The 17,048-nt window shown below is 42.0% G+C and overlaps 1 protein-coding gene across 7 annotated transcripts in view; it reads right to left on the reverse strand.

Moving 5' to 3' along the window:
• The window catches only part of LOC118367353 (thyroid hormone receptor-associated protein 3-like), a 70,480-nt gene that overhangs the window by 4,569 nt on the left and 48,863 nt on the right, over window positions 1–17,048 (reverse strand). For 6 of the 7 annotated variants that reach the window (XM_052494138.1, XM_052494137.1, XM_035750727.2 and 3 more), the window contains exons 3-7: window positions 6,525–7,457; window positions 5,039–5,779; window positions 4,505–4,677; window positions 3,868–3,979; window positions 3,375–3,459 (exon numbers count right to left, since the gene is read on the reverse strand). In XM_052494138.1, coding sequence (XP_052350098.1) covers window positions 3,375–3,459; window positions 3,868–3,979; window positions 4,505–4,677; window positions 5,039–5,779; window positions 6,525–7,457 — 2,044 coding nt within the window. Of the gene's footprint in view, window positions 1–3,374; window positions 3,460–3,867; window positions 3,980–4,504; window positions 4,678–5,038; window positions 5,780–6,524; window positions 7,458–8,493; window positions 8,636–17,048 lie in introns of those variants that run through there. The other variant, XM_035750728.2, reaches the window with a different exon arrangement.

Below are 17,048 nucleotides of genomic sequence, written 5' to 3' on the forward strand. Positions count from 1 at the left end.
ATACCACAGATGTCTCAAGTTTTGAAGGAGCGTGCCATTAGCAGGCTATTGCCAGAGAGTTCATTTCTCTACCATAAGCCACAACTTCGTTTTAGAGAATTTGGCAGTACATCCGACCTGCCTCACAAACGCAGACCACGTGTAACCACGCCAGCACAGGACCTCCACATCCGGCTTCTTCACCGTGCGAGACCAGTCACCTGGACAGCTGATGAAACTGTTGGTTTGCACAACCAAAGAATTTCTGTACAAACTGTCAGAAACCATCTCAGGGACGCTCATCTGTGTGCTCGTTGTCCTCACCAAGTGCTTGACCTGACTGCAGTTCGTCGTCGTAACTGACTTCAGTGGGCAAATGCTCACCTTCGATGGCCACTGGCACGTTGGAGAATTGTGCTCTTCACGGAATAATCCCGGGTTTCTACTCGACCGGGCAGATGGCAGAAGGCATGAATGGCGTCATGTGGACGAGTGGTTTGCTGATGTCAACGTTGTGAACAGAGTGCCCCATGGTGACGGTGGGGTTATGGTATGGGCAGGCATAAGCTATGGACAAAGAACACAACTGCATTTTATTGATGGCAATTTGAATGCACAGAGATACCTTGACGAGATCCTGAGGCCCATTGTCGTACAATTCATCCGCCACCATCACCTCATTTTTACCATATTAATGCCCTGTCGCAAGCATCTGTTCACAGTTCCTGGAAGCTGAAAATGTCTTCCCTGGAAACCAATTCATGAAGCTCATGACAAAACAGTTATTGTGCTGACATTGCTTAGAGGCAGTTTGGAACTCGGGAGTTGCAACTGAGGACGGGCAGTTTTACGGGCTGCTTCAGCACTCGGCGGTCCCGTTCTGTGAGCTTGTGTGGCCTACCACTTCGCAGCTGAGCCGTTGTTGCTAATAGATGTTTCCATTTCACAATAACAGTACTTACAGTTGACTGGGGCAGCTCTAGCAGGGCAGAAATTTGACAAACACTTTTTGGAAAGGTGTCATACTAAGACGGTGCCATGTTGAAAGTCACTGAGCTCTACATTAAGGATTGCATGGCTGTGTGCTTGATTTTATATACCGGTCAGCAACTGGTGTGGCTGAAATAGCAGAATCAGCCAATTTGAAGTGGTGTCCACATACTTTTGTATATACAGCACTGGAAAAAATTAAGATAACACTGGTTTTACTATTTATAGGTATGTTTTTAGGGAAAATGAACATTTATGTTTTATTCTATTAACTACTGACAACATTTCTATTGAATTCCAAGTAAAAAAATATTGTCATTTAGAGCATTTATTTGCAGTAAATGACAACTGGTCAAAATAACAAAAAAGATGCCGTGTTGTCAGACCTCAAATAATGCAAAGAAAATAAGTTAATATTTATTGTTAAACAACACAATACTAATGTTTTAACTTGGGAAGAGTTCAGAAATCTATATTTGGTGGAATATCTCAGATTTTTAATCACAGCTTTCATGCGTCTTGGCCTGCTCTCCACCAGTCTTTCACATTGATGTTGGGTGACTTTATGCCACTCCTGGCGCAAAAACTTCCTCTTGATCACATTCCAGAGGTTTTCAATGGGGTTCAGGTCTAGATATTGGGCTGGCCCTGACAGGGTCTTGATCTGGTGGTCCTCCATCCACACCTTGATTGACCTGGCTGTGTGGCATGGAGCATTGTCCTGCTGGAAAAAAACAATCCTCAGAGTTGGGGAACATTGTCAGAGCAGAAGGAAGTTTTCCTCCAGGACAACCTTGTACGTGGCTTGATTCATACATCCTTCACAAAGACAAATCTGCCCGATTCCAGCCTAGCTGAAGCACCCGCAGATCATCACCAATCTTCCACCAAATTTCATAGTGGGTGCGAGACACTGTAGCTTGTAGGCCTCTCCAGGTCTCACACCCACTGTGAAATTTGGCGTAGGACCGGTGGTGATCTGGGGGTGCTTCAGCAAGGCTGGAATTGGGCAGATGTGTCTTTGTGATGGACCCTGTCATGGCCAGTCCATTCTCCAGACCTGAACCCCATTGAAAACCTCTGGAAAGTGATCAAGAGGAAGATGGATGGTCACAAGCCATAAAACAAAGCTGAGCTGCTTGCATTTTTGTGCCAGGAGAGGCATAAAGTCACCCACATTCCAGAGGTTTTCAATGGGGTTCAGGTCTGGAGATTGGGCTGGCGATGACAAATCTTGAGAGGACTTACAAGCCACAGTGTCTCGCACCTACTGCGAAATTTGGTGGAGGATCGGTAATGATTTTCTGAACTCTTCCTAAGTTAAAACATTAGTATTGTGTTGTTTAAAAATGAATATGAACTTATTTTCTTTGCATTATTCAAGGTCTGACAACACTGCATCTTTGTTGTCATTTTCTGCAAATAAATGCTCTAAATTACAATGTTTTTATTTGGAATTTGAGAGAAATGTTGTCAGTAGTTAGTGGAATAAAACAAAAATGTTAATTTTACCCAAACACATACCTATAAATAGTCAAACCTGAGAAACTGATAATATTGCAGTGGTCTTTAAAATAATATTTTTTTCCCAGAGAAGTATAGTGTATCTGTGAACAACAGATGCATATCTGTATTCCCAGTCATGTGAAATTCATAGATTTTAGTCTCTAATACATCCATTTCAATTGACTGATTTCCGTATATGAACTGTAACTCAGTAAAATCTTCTAAATTGTTGCATGTTGCGTTCATATTTTTGTTCAGTGTACTTTCCCAGGTTTGCACAACACAATGTTGAACCTCAGCGATACAACCGGACATAATGAGGTTACAAACTCCTGAAGGTTGAGTTCATTGACTTTCACACTGTTTCATTCCCCTAAAATGTTTCCGTTTTGAAGAAAGTTCAACTTAACCATACCGCAAAATGGTCTCATTCCGATTTCATCAAATGACTGAAGTTATTAGTAGGCCTAGAGACTGTATAAGCACTCTATACGTACAACAGGTTTTTGCTTTTGACTATATTTCCCCTTATTTGTTGAAGAATAATACTTACTATGACATTTGTTTAGAGTCCTTTGAATGGCTTGGACACAGGAGCAATTGGCCGTTTCCATTTCTGACCCCTCATGTTTTTCGACTCAATGGTCTCATGGGGGGCTTGTACCCACAGTATAACCAAATCATCATACGTGGAGGGGGGAGTATATAACACATAACAAATTCAATGTGCCTCGTTTTGCATTTGCTTTTCTTTTAGACGTTATGCATCTCCCTTCAAAGACAAGCACAGGCTTAGACGGAGAACGCAGTCTAAAAGGGGGATGGCTGGCTCACTCGCTCGCTTGCTGTTGTTTTGTCAGTTTTCCAAAATACTTCATATTTCAAAAATGTTCAGTCACCTTGTAACTGCCATCCCCGGAGCTTTTCATCCCCTCAAACAGGTGAGAGTGTTTCTTAAAAGCACTGGGAGAAACATCAATTCTCCTGCAAGAGAGAAATACACACGGTCTTAACTTTTCCACGGCTCAGGTTGCAAACATAACATGAGGAAGGGATTACTCTAAAACATTTTCGGTCAGTGCTGTTAAGATGAGGACTGAAATGACTGCAATGAATTACTCTTAGTTCCAAGTCTGTGCTGCTCAGGCGAGGACTGAAATGACTGCAATGAATTATTCTTATTTTCAGTGATGATCCGATGAGGACCAAAATTAATAAGTCTACGAGCGATGTACAGATGTAACTCCAGGATGTCACATAGCAAACACGACCACCATTGAACCTGCACTGAATGACAAAAGGGAAGATAAATACCTGTGCAAGCTTTGATAAAACTAGAGGTGATGCCTCAGCACACTGAAGGTGAGATGGTCACTCAGAAGGAGACTCTACCTGTGTATCTCTGGGCTCTTTCTTGGCTTCATCATTTCTTTTTGCGCAGCTCTTCTTTGGTACATGGCAAATCGCTCATTTAGAGTAATTCCGTTGGATGGAAAGTGCTGTGCTGTAATCAACAGGAACCAGAACTTGTGTTACACAACAAATATGACCGTACGTTCAGTGCCAATGCACTTTCCCATTACTTTAAATTCATAAGTTACATTTTCAGCTACTGCATTAACAATCATATATATATATATATATATATTTAAATGTGATTTTATTAGCCATGTAGGGTCACAAAAGGTATAATAACTATGCAAATGTGACATAGCAATGAAAACCATTTTTGGAGAGGTTCTCGAAACCAAATGAAATTACATAACATTTGTGCCTGAAAAACGACTCCATGTTTTTTCGGTGTACAGCAATATTTTTCCATAATCATTCCCACACAGGATTGCATTGCACGGCTAGATTCACAAGCACTTGGCAACCCTTTTCAGTTTGAACTGTCAACTGATATACTGTATAGGCTATATAAACCTTTTGATATTGCAATTGCACCTTAACTTGCACCTGTGTAAATGCACAGCTAGCAGAGAGACTGGTCAGTTGCAAAGGAGCAGAGGTGAGAGAGGTCGGTCACCTTTAATGTAGTGGACAATGGTGACAATGTGCTGTGCAAACAGCTCCGAGGGACTCCTTTGTAACTGTGTGGCCTGAATGTGCTGGAAGATAGAGCGAAACTCCTGCTCCTTTTTAGTAGGATGCACAAGATCCCGTGATAACCGTCGCTCACCAACCATAACACCAGAGGAGCTGGGGAAGAGACAAAACAACAAAAACATTTCATTTGATGTTTCACCTTTGCCCTTTTTAGCAAAAATAAACAGAAAACAAAGAATGGGATCTTTCTCATGAGACTTTTATAAACAACACCTGAAAGATTTAATTGGGAGAGGTAATTTCATTATCTCAACACATCTTAATTCATTTTCATAAAGCTCATGGTTTCATAGAACTATGACTCAAAGAGGCTGTAAAACATGGTCCAGGCCTGAGCCAAAGAGTGCGTCTCATGAATCATAGCTTCCTGCTAATGGAGATTGAAACCTATCTAAGGCGATAAGGCACCAGAGTCTCTATGTGAATCTATGTGATGATGGTGCATTCTGCTTACCTTGCCACGTCATCTCTGAGGGAATCCATTCTGACGCTGAACTCTGCTCCTCTTTTCCCAGAGCCCCTTGGGGGAGAGTCCTCCCCCCTGACCATGAACATCTCCCGGTCAGAGTTCCTCCGTGGTGCGGGGATGGGGGACAGGCTGGAGGCAGCTTTCTCCATCCTCCTGTCTTTGCTGACGTTCTCCGGGGAGAAGCCTCTGAGCATGCCCGCTATGGCCTCTCTCTTGGCTAAGGCCGCAGCTATGGCCATGGCCTTCTCCTGCTTCTGGCTGCGGTAAATCTCCTCCGCCATGGCATCAAGATCATCGTCTTTGGCAGCCGCCTGCAAGTAGGCCAGGTCCTCCCACTTGCCGAAGCGCTCCTCAAATAGCTCCCTGGCCGAGAGGATGACTTTGCTCTTGGGCTTGGGCGACCCGTCGTCCTCCCGGGCACGCTCTTTGCGGAGCACCTTGGGACGTGACTTGGGTATCGTCTCCTCGTCCTCTTCCTCGCCATCGCAGGAAAAGAAAGGGGAGGCTTTCAAGAAGCTGTTCAACGACACGTTCCGGTCATCGTCAAAGTCTTCCATGTACTTGTACTTCTCGTTCTCCCCTTTGTCGGGCTCTCTGTCAAAGATGCCCCCAGAGGCCTTCATGCCATTCCCTTTCTCCCGCTCAACATCCCCATCATTGGTTTCCATCTCTCTGCCATTCTCCGAAGCAGACTGCTTTTTCTTATGATTGTGCTCTTCCAAGAACCTAGAAAATGGCGGAGAGAAAGAGAAACAACCGTGTTAAAATGCATCTCGGACAACTGTTCCGGTGAGTGCCCTGCAACTTAATTGCAAAACAATGTGAAAGAAATAAGGAGGCTTGTCAATGGTGTAGGTAAAAATCCCATTGATTGTGGAGGACATAGGGTAATGGATGATACAGTTATAAACATAGAATATGACGGCCAGCAAAAGATCTCCCCTCTTCAAAGGCCCAAGCCATGAGGGATTTGTCATGGTTAGTGCAGCGTTGACTGGCCAAGAAAACACACACGTCTCAAAACTCCCAAGGGTCCGTAATGCCTTCTCAACTTACAAACTCCTGTTTCAGCTTGCTATGACGACCACCACTTCCCTAAGGGCTTAGGTCCAAGGAAAAATGCCAGGGACAAATAATTATGTGGTGCGTGACTCATTGGGAAAGAACCATGAATTCTAAATACAAATAAAAGACTCAGAGAAAGAGTCCTAGATTCATACAATTGGCACGTTACAACTATCCACTAACCCCACTAAATAAAAGGTTTCAAAAAAATATGACAGATGTCCTAGCATTGAAAAAGGTCTTTGACCAAAATGTTGACAATAATTGTGTGCTACAATGTGTGCTTTGGGGCAGTAAAGTCCTCCACAAAAAAATGAGAAAAACATGGTAGTGTGTGTGTTAGCCTTTCATTTCTAAAGATATTTCATAAGTGGCAAAGAGAAAAGGAGAAAAATATTTGTATTACCTTTTGAACACTGAGGAGATAGCTGCTTTATCTCCTGCCAGGTTGTCATCTTTAGAGAAGAAGCCAAAGCCAGAGAACACAGGTGTGGGGCTTTTCTGAGAAGAGCTTTTGGTGGAAGGTGAACTGCCCACTGTCTGAATCTGCCATGAGGGGGCACCATTGGAATTGGAGCCATTAGCATTAGTGCTTTTAGGAGAGGGACTAGACTGGGTCGAAGCTGGGGCACCCTGACCAATGATAACAGCTGAGCGCACCTGAGGACTTGACCCCCTGGGGCTGGTGCTGTTGCTATGATCTGTCACACCCTGCCAGTTAGCCTTGGGCTTGTCCCCACCAGCGCTCCCATCAGGCCCTGCAGACACCCCTGTGATCTCCACGGGCTCGCCATCTCCTTCTCCTCCTCCTTTCTTCTGGACCTCCTTGGAGGCAGAGCGCTCCTCCTTGACATCCTTAGAGTTCTGCGTGGCTGACCCAGAGCCCGACCTGCGTGTGGGAGAGGAGGAATGTGAGGTAGAGGAGTGGCGGGAATGCCGGGATCGGGGCGAGGAAGAGCGGTCCGAGACCTTGGAGTGGCTGTGGGAACGAGGGCTACCCGGGCGCTTTTTAGGGGTACGGGATCGTCCCCGTCTCGGGCTGTGGGGGTGTTGCTGCTGCTGTTGTTGTTGCTGCTGCTGTTGTTGGGGGTGCTGCCTGTAGTTCTGCCAGTTATTGGGGCGGTAGTTGTTGTTGTAGCCACCTCCCCCACCCCTCTGGAAGCGCCCCCGTGGGAAGTAACCACGCCCTCGGCCTCTGAAGTAGTAGGGCCTCCGGAAGCCTCGGTGGTAGCCCCGGAACTCGCGGTTATTATTCTGGTACTCCCTTGGGTAGTTCCGCTCTCGGTTATTGTGGGATGGAGAATGAGATCTGGAACGCGAGCGAGTGCGGGACCTAGAGCTTTTGAAAGTGGGAGAAAGAGAGCAGGCAGAAGGAATAGAGAGATGAAAGGGAGGGAAGACGAAGAGAAGATGACCGATTACACCTTCCATTATATATCTCATTAGAAAAAAAGTGCTTTGAGGAAAAATGTGTGAAATGCTGTTTTTCCTCAAGACTATAAACAACCTTATATTATGAGCAATTCATTTGTTTGTGTTGCGTATGAAAGTGATGCTGACCTCCTTCCAAAACCTTTTGAAACAATTAGGCCAACACATTTTGTTTTCAAGTTCACATTTCCATGAGAAATGTGATGGGTCTACAGCTTAAATTCAAGTGATTTCTGGTTACAGGGGAGAGAAAAAAGAAAAAAAAAAGTGATGTGTGCATCTGACAAATATATTAACAGAGGTAGCAAACCACATCTTAACATTTAACTGCTGGGAAGTGGAAATACATGGGTGTACAATGGAGCAATGGAGAGAAACTTGATTCGTCTAGAGACATGGCTGTGAGGTTTACCCAGTCCACATGGTGGCTCCCTAGCACCATGGATGCTAAAAGGGGTAGCCTTCAGTACCACTAGACAAGTTTCTCCGGTTTCTAAAACAATCTTATCGCCTCCGTAAGTATTAAGATTTAGTTGACACATATGGTCCATCTTAGCTACAGTAAAGAAAACAAATCTCATTTTATAGAGGATACATCTCTGAAACTTCTCATATATCAGCACGATCCATCAATAAATAACCTGGTAGATAATCAGAATCCTTTGATGATAACATGCGAGTTAAGTCACTCAAATCTCAACCTGCTCCGCAGCTATGCACTGCAGTCAATTCCCCTGTGCAGGCAAAGATGGATAACTTTCACAAATAACAATGAGATATCCAAACTACAGTCAGCATTACAGAAAAATACCTAAAATGACATCGCTTAAGACTAAAAGCACACAAAAATCAAAACCACCATTGACAGAACCGTCTAGTATTTCTAAATAAGACCCATCTGGAAACTTTTGAAGTAAATAACAAAGCCCTGCGGTACTACTCACCCCGTGTGTTTTTTCATTGGAATAAAGAGTAAGCAGAGAAAGTAGTGCACCGAGCAGCATTGCACACTCACATTGAGAGCAAGACAATCTGCATCTCTTATGCTGAGCACTAGTGGAAAGAGGCGGTCACATGGGCCATATGGGAAAAATGTCTAGTCTAATCCTTCAAAGCAAAAGGAGGGGGGCGAGGCTTGCCAATTACCCTGGCTGGCCAGCCTGCCCAGAAACCTAGGCTTAAAAAGGAGCAATTAAGTCAGCCAGCAACTGTATACAGGGATTTAGGACAGCTAAAAATCACAGTTTTATGAATGAAATGGTCTAATATTACATAATACAGCATGTACAGCATTTTCAAACCAAACCATGTAGGCCATCTTTGCAATGGATTTCAATTTCACTTGAAATGCTAAAGATTTGTGTCTACATGGAGTACTTTTGATAAAGGAACATTTCATGGAATGCTTACAACTAAAATAAGTAATGTTTGTGCGTGTGTGCCGTCTTGTATTGCGAGAGGGTTACATTTCACACACCGTCAACAGTGATAGGCCAATCCAGGTTCAGCATGCACTTTCAGGTTCAAGCCGTCTCTTTTCTGAACTCAAGACCATTTCTTAATAGTGCCATGCCGTGCAGTGTCACTCCCCGGAAAAGAGCTGCCATGCACTCCATTTTAATAGACACAAAATAATTCTGCCAGCAGCAAGAGTGGCCGGTGGAGTCACACTCAAACCACAGTTTCCCTTGCAAATTAACAACATTGCAGCCGACTGACAGATAACCCACACCCCTGCCAAAGAATTTCCATTTAGAACTACAAAGCAACATAGTAAAAACACTAGGTAGATGTTGAACATCTACTAAGGAATGCCAATATCGTAGTAAGGGAAAGGGAATACCTAGTTAGTTGTACTGAATGCATTCAACTGAAATGTGACTTCCTCATTTAACCCAACCCCTCTGAATCAGAGAGGTGTGGGTGATGCAAATCATTCTGAAATGTTTCTGGTGCAAGTCAAATGTCTGTGTAGATGTGGTAGAGCTCATCACAATAGCCAAGTAGCCAAGTCTCACTGAAGCAAGTGTGCCATCACAGCACCAGAGCTCCTTCCCACACATCAAATGATTTGTATAAAGTGCACCAGACCCTGGGTAAGGCCCATAATAGAAAGCTGTCGTCGCTCTGCAGTTAATATGAGCGCCAACTCACCATAAAACACAGGAAGTGCATGGGTTTTGAGACAGAAAATCAAAAGGTGTATTCTTCAGCACCACTGCAACCCCTTCCAAGCACACTCATATATTACACCATGGACATCTGCAGAAAGAACAGGGTGTCAGCTATGACATGACACCTTGACTTTGAGCAAAAATCTATTTTGGTTATTGAACTACAGTAAGCGAAGTGGATTTACACTCATTAACAGAATTGCGTTAAAGGAATTGCATCATGGGTCTCTGATCTGGATGTGAATGTAATTCTCTTCGTGGTGGTGTATTCTAAATAGCTACACAAAGGTAGAAATAGGCAATATCCTCCTTTGCATATTTGGTTATTATTTTACACACTGGCTATTATTTTAATGAGCTCAGCCACCAAACAAGACATTTGGTCCGGACCAAATAAATCAATAAAATTGAAATAAATAATGAAATAAATAATTTAAAAACAAAGTGTTGGAGAAGAAAGTAAAAGTGCAATTTGTGCCATGTAGAAAAGCTAACGTTTAAGTTCCTTGCTCAGAACATGAGAACATATGAAAGCTGGTGGTTCCTTTTAACATGAGTCTTCAATATTCCCAGATAAGTTTCACATTGTAGTTATTATAGGAATTATAGGACTATTTCTCTCTATACCATTTCTATTTCATATACCTTTGACTATTGGATATTCTTATAGGCACTTTAGTATTGCCAGTGTAACGGTATAGCTTCCATCCCTCTCCTCGCCCCTACCTGGGCTTGAACCAGGAACACATCGACAACAGCCACCCTCGAAGCAGCGTTACACATCGCTCCACAAAAGCCGCGGCCCTTGCAGAGCAAGGGGAACAACTACTCCAAGTCTCAGAGCGAGTGACGTTTGAAATGCTATTAGCGCGCACCCCGCTAACTAGCTAGCCATTTCACATCGGTTACACCAGCCTAATCTCCGGAGTTGATAGGCTTGAAGTCATAAACAGCTCAATGCTTGAAGCATTGCGAAGAGCTGCTGGCAAAATGCACGAAAGTGCTGTTTGAATGAATGCGTATGAGCCTGCTGTTGCCTACCATCGATGTAATTATAACATAATAACACACAGAAATACGAGCCTTTTTGTCATTAATATGGTTGAATCCGGAAACTATCATTTCGAAAACAAAATGTTTATTCTTTCAGTGAAATACGGAACGTTCCGTATTTTATCTAACGGGTGGCATCCCTAAGTCTAAATATTGCTGTTACATTGTACAACCTTCAATGTTATGTCATAATTACGTAAAATTCAGGAAAATTAGTTTGCCAGGCGGCCCAAACTGCTGCATATACCCTGACTCTGCGTGCAATGAACGCAAGAGAATTGACACAATTTCACCTGGTTAATATTGCCTGCTAACCTGGATTGCTTTTAGCTAAATATGCAGGTTTAAAAATATATACTGTGTATTTATTTTAAGAAAGGCATTGATGTTTATGGTTAGGTACATGTTGGAACAACGACAGTCCTTTACAAATGCGCACGCATCGATTATATGCAACGCAGGACACGCTAGATAAACTAGTAATCAACCATGTGTCGTTAACTAGTGATTATTATTGATTGGTTGTTTTTTATAAGATAATGCTAGCTAGCAACTTACCGTGGCTTCTTACTGCATTCGCGTAACAGGCAGGCTCCTCGTGGAGTGCAATGTAAGGCAGGTGGTTAGAGCGTTGGACTAGTTAAACGTAAGGTTGCAAGATTGAATCCCCTAGCTGACAAGGTAAACATCTGTCGCTCTGCCCCTGGCAGTTAACCCACTGTTCCTAGGCCGTAATTGAAAATAAGAATGTGTTCTTAACTGACTTGCCTAGTTAAATAAAAGGTGTAAAAAAAATAAAAAAAATAAAAACGGACAACTCGGTGTCCAAAAATACAGATTTCCGATTGTTGTGAAAACTTGAAATCGGCCCTAATTAATCAGCCATTCCAATTAATCGTCCGACCTCTAGTTTGGACATCAAAGTACAGCAGAGTAGAGCATAGTAGAGTACAGTACAGAACAGCACAATAGAGTAGGATTCAGTGAAGTACAATAGAGTTCAGTACAGTAGAGTATATTAAAGTCGAATAGAATTCAGCACAATACAGTAGAATTAAGTTCCGTACAGTATTCAGAACTGTACAGTTCAGTACAATACATTATAGTGTTCTCAACTCTAGTATGGTCTACTGTGTACTGTACTGAATGCTACTCCACTCTAATCTAGAGTACAGAACTATACACCGCTTTTCTTTACTTTACTGTACTGTACTCCACTGTGCTCTACTGTACTGTAATGTACTGTGCTTTCCACATTTTAGAAACATAGATATCTATGTTTGGTTCAGATTTGGTCCGGTCTGGGCCAAATGTAGGCCGGTCCTGACATTTGTAGACGTTGAAATCAAGGCTAGGGCGGACTGACCAAATGTCAACTAACTTTCAACGTCCATGGACGTCCGGTATCGGTCTGTGCTCAGTGGATGAGGATGCTGCTGGTTACAGTAAATGGAAAGAGAGGGGGCTCATGGGTAGGTGTCAGTAAGAGCCATGAGAGGTAACATTAATTGGAGGTAGGGAAGGAGAGAGAGGGAGGATTGTCCGACTCTTCACACTCTTGCTTTGTCCACCAGACGACAGAAATAGAAAGGAAACAGTTATCAGCTTAACATAAACATATTCCAGTGGAAGGGAGGACAGTAGCAGATGACCCACTTGTAGTTTGTGACTACTATGATTTCCCATTTTAGCCTATTAAAATAGCAGAAATCCTGTTACAGATCTTTATGAAATGTTGTTACCGATTTGTATTAACTTAATAATTCATTAAAAAAAATGTATATTAGTAAAACACTATAACTAATTGGTACTTCTACCTTTACTTGTAACTTCTGTGAACTTTCATTATCCTCTCTCCTCATGAGGGTCAGAAATGAGAAAATATCTTGTGGGATTTTGGTAACAGAATTTCAAGGCACAAGACAATGTTTCTTAAACTTACAGAAGGCAGAAAAATGGTTAAGTGTGACACTATTTGGCAGGGGTCTTTAATTCAACATTATTGTGATTTTATATAAGAATAAATAAAAGCTTTAGCTTATTCCATCTTTAAATGACATGCAGCTTATAAAGGCTTCATAAACCCTTCATAAACACTACATAAATGAGTAACAAATCATCTAAGGGAAAGGGGGATACCTAGTCAGTTGTTCAACTGAATGCCTTCAATTGAAATGTGTCTTCAACATTTAACCCAACCCCTCTGAATCAGAGAGGTGCGGGGGGCTTCCATAATCGACATCCACGTCGTCATCGCCAGGAAACAGTGGGTTAACTACCTTGTTCAGGGGTAGAACAACAGATTTTTACCTTGTCAGCTCGGTGATTCGAACCAGCAATCTTTCGATTACTGGCCCAATGCTCTAACCACTAGGCTACCTGCTGATCTATAACTATATGTCATGCTTTATAAAGGGTTCATAAAGGTGGCATAACTGTGTGACATAACCACCAATGTGAAATGTGACATAACCCGCTATGTCAAATATGACATAAACCTGTGCTTTATAAAAGGTGGCAAAAGCACAGCTTAATAAAGGCCTTATATACCATATTAAATTGAGGCTTCACACAGCATTTATAACCGTGTCAAGCATCTGTAATGCCAGGATAGTGGTTTTGATTCCCAGGGCCAGACATTCACGTATTTTCATTTTAATCATCTGCAAAATTTGATATATTACATTTTTCTAAAACATTTCCAGGATGGCCAAAATTCTTAACAAAATGCAGTCAGTCACAGCAAAAAAAACATTGGTGTGGCCTTTTAAAATCAGTTAGATTTATTTGCCGAATTCCATTTTCTCAGTTTAGTCTTTCCAGGTTTCGGATTTTCCCAATATCTTCAGGTTCTCTCAGGTTCTCTCTTAGTTGTTCACACATTTTAACAGAAAAACAACAACATTTGATTTTCTGTGTCCACAACAATGCTCAAACCAAATCAGGGGATGAGTTTTGAGGTCTGTTAGAAATCTAAGAAACTTTGATTTGTTTTGTGTAGTTGCCCTTTAATTCAGCTCTCATTCACTGCACTGTTGTTTGGTTAGAGAGTTTTCTGTAGTGCAATAACACATTATGTTTTCCATACACAGCGATTTGCATTGTGACCGCCAATGGAATGGGTGGAGGAAAAGGCCAGCAACACTTGGACGTTCAAACGTTTGGACACACCAACTCATTCAAGGGTTTTTCTTTATCTTTTACTATTTTCTATGTTGTAGAATAATAGTGAAGACATAAAAACTATGAAATAGCATCATGTGGTAACACAAAAAAAGTGTTAAAGAAATCTAAATATATTTTATATTTGAGATTCTTCAATTTAGCCACTCTTTGCCTTGATGACAGCTTCGCACACTCTTGGCAATCTCTCAACCAGTTTCATGAGGAATGCTTTTGCAACAGTCTTGAAGCTGGTTGAGAGAATGCCAAGCATGTGCACAGCTGTCGTCAAGGCTATTTGAAGAATATAAAATCTATTTTGATTTGTTAAACACTTTTTTGGTCAGTACATGATTCCTTCTGTGTTATTTCAGTTTTGACAATGTAGAAAATAGTACAAATAAAGAAAAACCCTTGAATGAGTAAGGTGTTCTAAATCTTTTGACCGGTACTGTATGTGTTAGGAATGACCAAAGGTGTCTGACTTTATAGTAAGTACAGCGTCATATTTACGCATATGTTATACATTTCAAAATGTTTCTAACTTTAAATTAAGTAAAGAACCATGTGATATAGTCTTTATGGATGTGTTATGAATGACCAAAGATGTCTCACTTCAAACTAAGTATTACAGGACACTACATAAACTGTCAATAGACAGGTTATTACCGTTCTGCTGATTTATGAAGGTTCTCTCGTGATCCGTAGGGTGTGAAGTATTTAAATGGGTTGATGGACCTGCAACGCGTTTGTGTGTGTCAAAGCCAAGATGACTTGGAGTAGTCCAACCTGAGACCACCACAACAGGTATTCCTCTTCTGTTCCCATGCTGGAGACCAGGGCTTGATTACAACCTGCTACAATGGTGGCAACATTTTGTAGCTGATCTTTCAGCGGGGGAGTGGGTGAATGTGTCAAAGACCTGATGGACCCAGCACTGCCCGGTATGGCTCGTTTACATTGTTGTGTGGGTTTGTGCACTGAGGAACATTGAACTTGGTTGCAGAAGAAAGCCACTTTCAATTTCTTTAAGTTGGGGGCTTTCATCAAGGTAAGCGTTTCTTGGTGTAACATCGTCTCACAGCACACAGCACATATAAGCCTGGGATATCAACCATTCAAAGTTGGCCTTAGTGGGAGTGACCATATAATTCTAAAGGAGTGACCTTACTGAATAAAGTATTTGTCATTGTCACTAGTTAACACTGTCACACCCTGACCATTGTTTGCTTTGTATGTTTCTATGTTTTGTTTGGTCAGGGTGTGATCTGAGTGGGCATTCTATGTTGGATGTCTTGTTTGTCTATTTCTATGTCTGGCCTGATATGGTTCTCAATCAGAGGCAGGTGTTAGTCATTGGCTCTGATTGGGAACCATATTTAGGTAGGCTGTTTGGTGTTGGATTTTGTGGGTGATTGTTCCGGTCTCTGTGTTTGCACCAGATAGGGCTGTTTTAGGTTTTCACGTTTCTTGTTTTGTTAGTCTGTTCATGTGTAGAGTCTTTATTAAAGAACCATGAATAGAAACCACGCTGCGTTTTGGTCCGCCTCTCCTTCAACTCAAGAAAACCGTTACAAACACAGTAAAAAAGTAATAATTATGGCCAATCCCTGCCCACTTCCACAATTTATCTTCTTAAAATTTGACTTGAAATCTAATCCTAACTAATAGTTGGTTGTCACATTTGACATTGGTGATTATGTCACATAGTTATGCGACATTTATGACCCTCTATAAAGCATCATATACGGCTATAGGTACTTTGTAACACATTTATGACTGAGCTTTCATTTGACATGCTCCTATGAACTTCACATGTCGGTGATGTCAAATTAAGCACGTCATGCACTGCGGCCCAAACATGGCATGTATAGTCCACACATAACTGTTGGAGATCAGCAACCAATCAGGAGCATTTAAAAACTTTGACTAATCGACATAGCAACAACCTTTGTTGGGTCAAAGCATTTCTTACAGTCTATGTGTAGCATATCTGTCAAGACGCAACTCTTATCTCATTTCGATTTGTCACTCGTTGTTTTCCATATAGACAGAAAGAAGGGAAAAAAAAAATCTTTCTCCGAAAAAAGTTTCTTGTTTCTGTTTCAAAATCTTCTTCAGGCTCTCTACCCATGTAATGACCTTATACAAAAAAATATATATACACGTATAAGTCCTTATAAGGTGGAATATGAAGCCCCAAGAATCCCCAAAATTGCCCTCGCTGGAAGCCTGTGTTTCAGACATAAGGAAGTGTATGGCTGCAAACTTTCTACTTTTAAACTCGGACAAAGCAGAGATGCTTGTTCTAGGTCCCAAGAAACAAAGAGATCTTCTGTTGAATCTGACAATTAATCTTGATGGTTTTACAGTCGTCTCAAATAAAACTGTGAAGGATCTCACGTTACTCCGGACCCTGATCTCTCTTTTGATGAACATATCAAGACTGTTTCAAGGACAGCTTTTTTCCATCCACATGTATGTAACATTGCAAAGATCTGAAATGTTCTGTCCAAAAATGTATCCATGCCTTTGTCGCTTGCAGAGCAAGGGGAACTACTACTTCAAGGTCTCAGAGCAAGTTACGTCACCGATTGAAACACTATTTAGCGCGCACCACCGCTAACTAAGCTAGTGTTTCACATCCGTTACAAAAGCACTAAATGAGCTTCAGTTAGTGCTAAATACAGCTGCTAGAATCCTGACTAGAACCCCAAAAAATGTATCATATTACTCCAGTGCTAGCCTCCCTACACTGGCTTCCTGTTAAGGCAAGGGCTGATTTCAAGGTTTTACTGCTAACCTACAAAGCATTACAAGGGTTCGCTCCTACCTATCTTTCCGATTTGGTCCTGCCGTTCATACGTACAAGGCGCAGGCCTCCTAATTGTCCCTAGAATTTCTAAGCAAACAGCTGGAGGCAGGGCTTTCTCATATAGAGCTCCATTTTTATGGAATGATCTGCCTACCCATGTGAGAGACGCAGACTCGGTCTCAACTTTTAAGACTTTATTGAAGACTCATCTCTTCAGTGGGTCCTATGATTGAGTGTAGTCTGGCCCAGGAGTGTGAGGGTGAACGGAAAGGCACTGGAGCAACAAACCACCCTT

The sequence above is a fragment of the Oncorhynchus keta genome, chromosome 34, assembly GCF_023373465.1.
Source record: "Oncorhynchus keta strain PuntledgeMale-10-30-2019 chromosome 34, Oket_V2, whole genome shotgun sequence".
NCBI classification, from domain to species: Eukaryota; Metazoa; Chordata; class Actinopteri; order Salmoniformes; family Salmonidae; genus Oncorhynchus; species Oncorhynchus keta.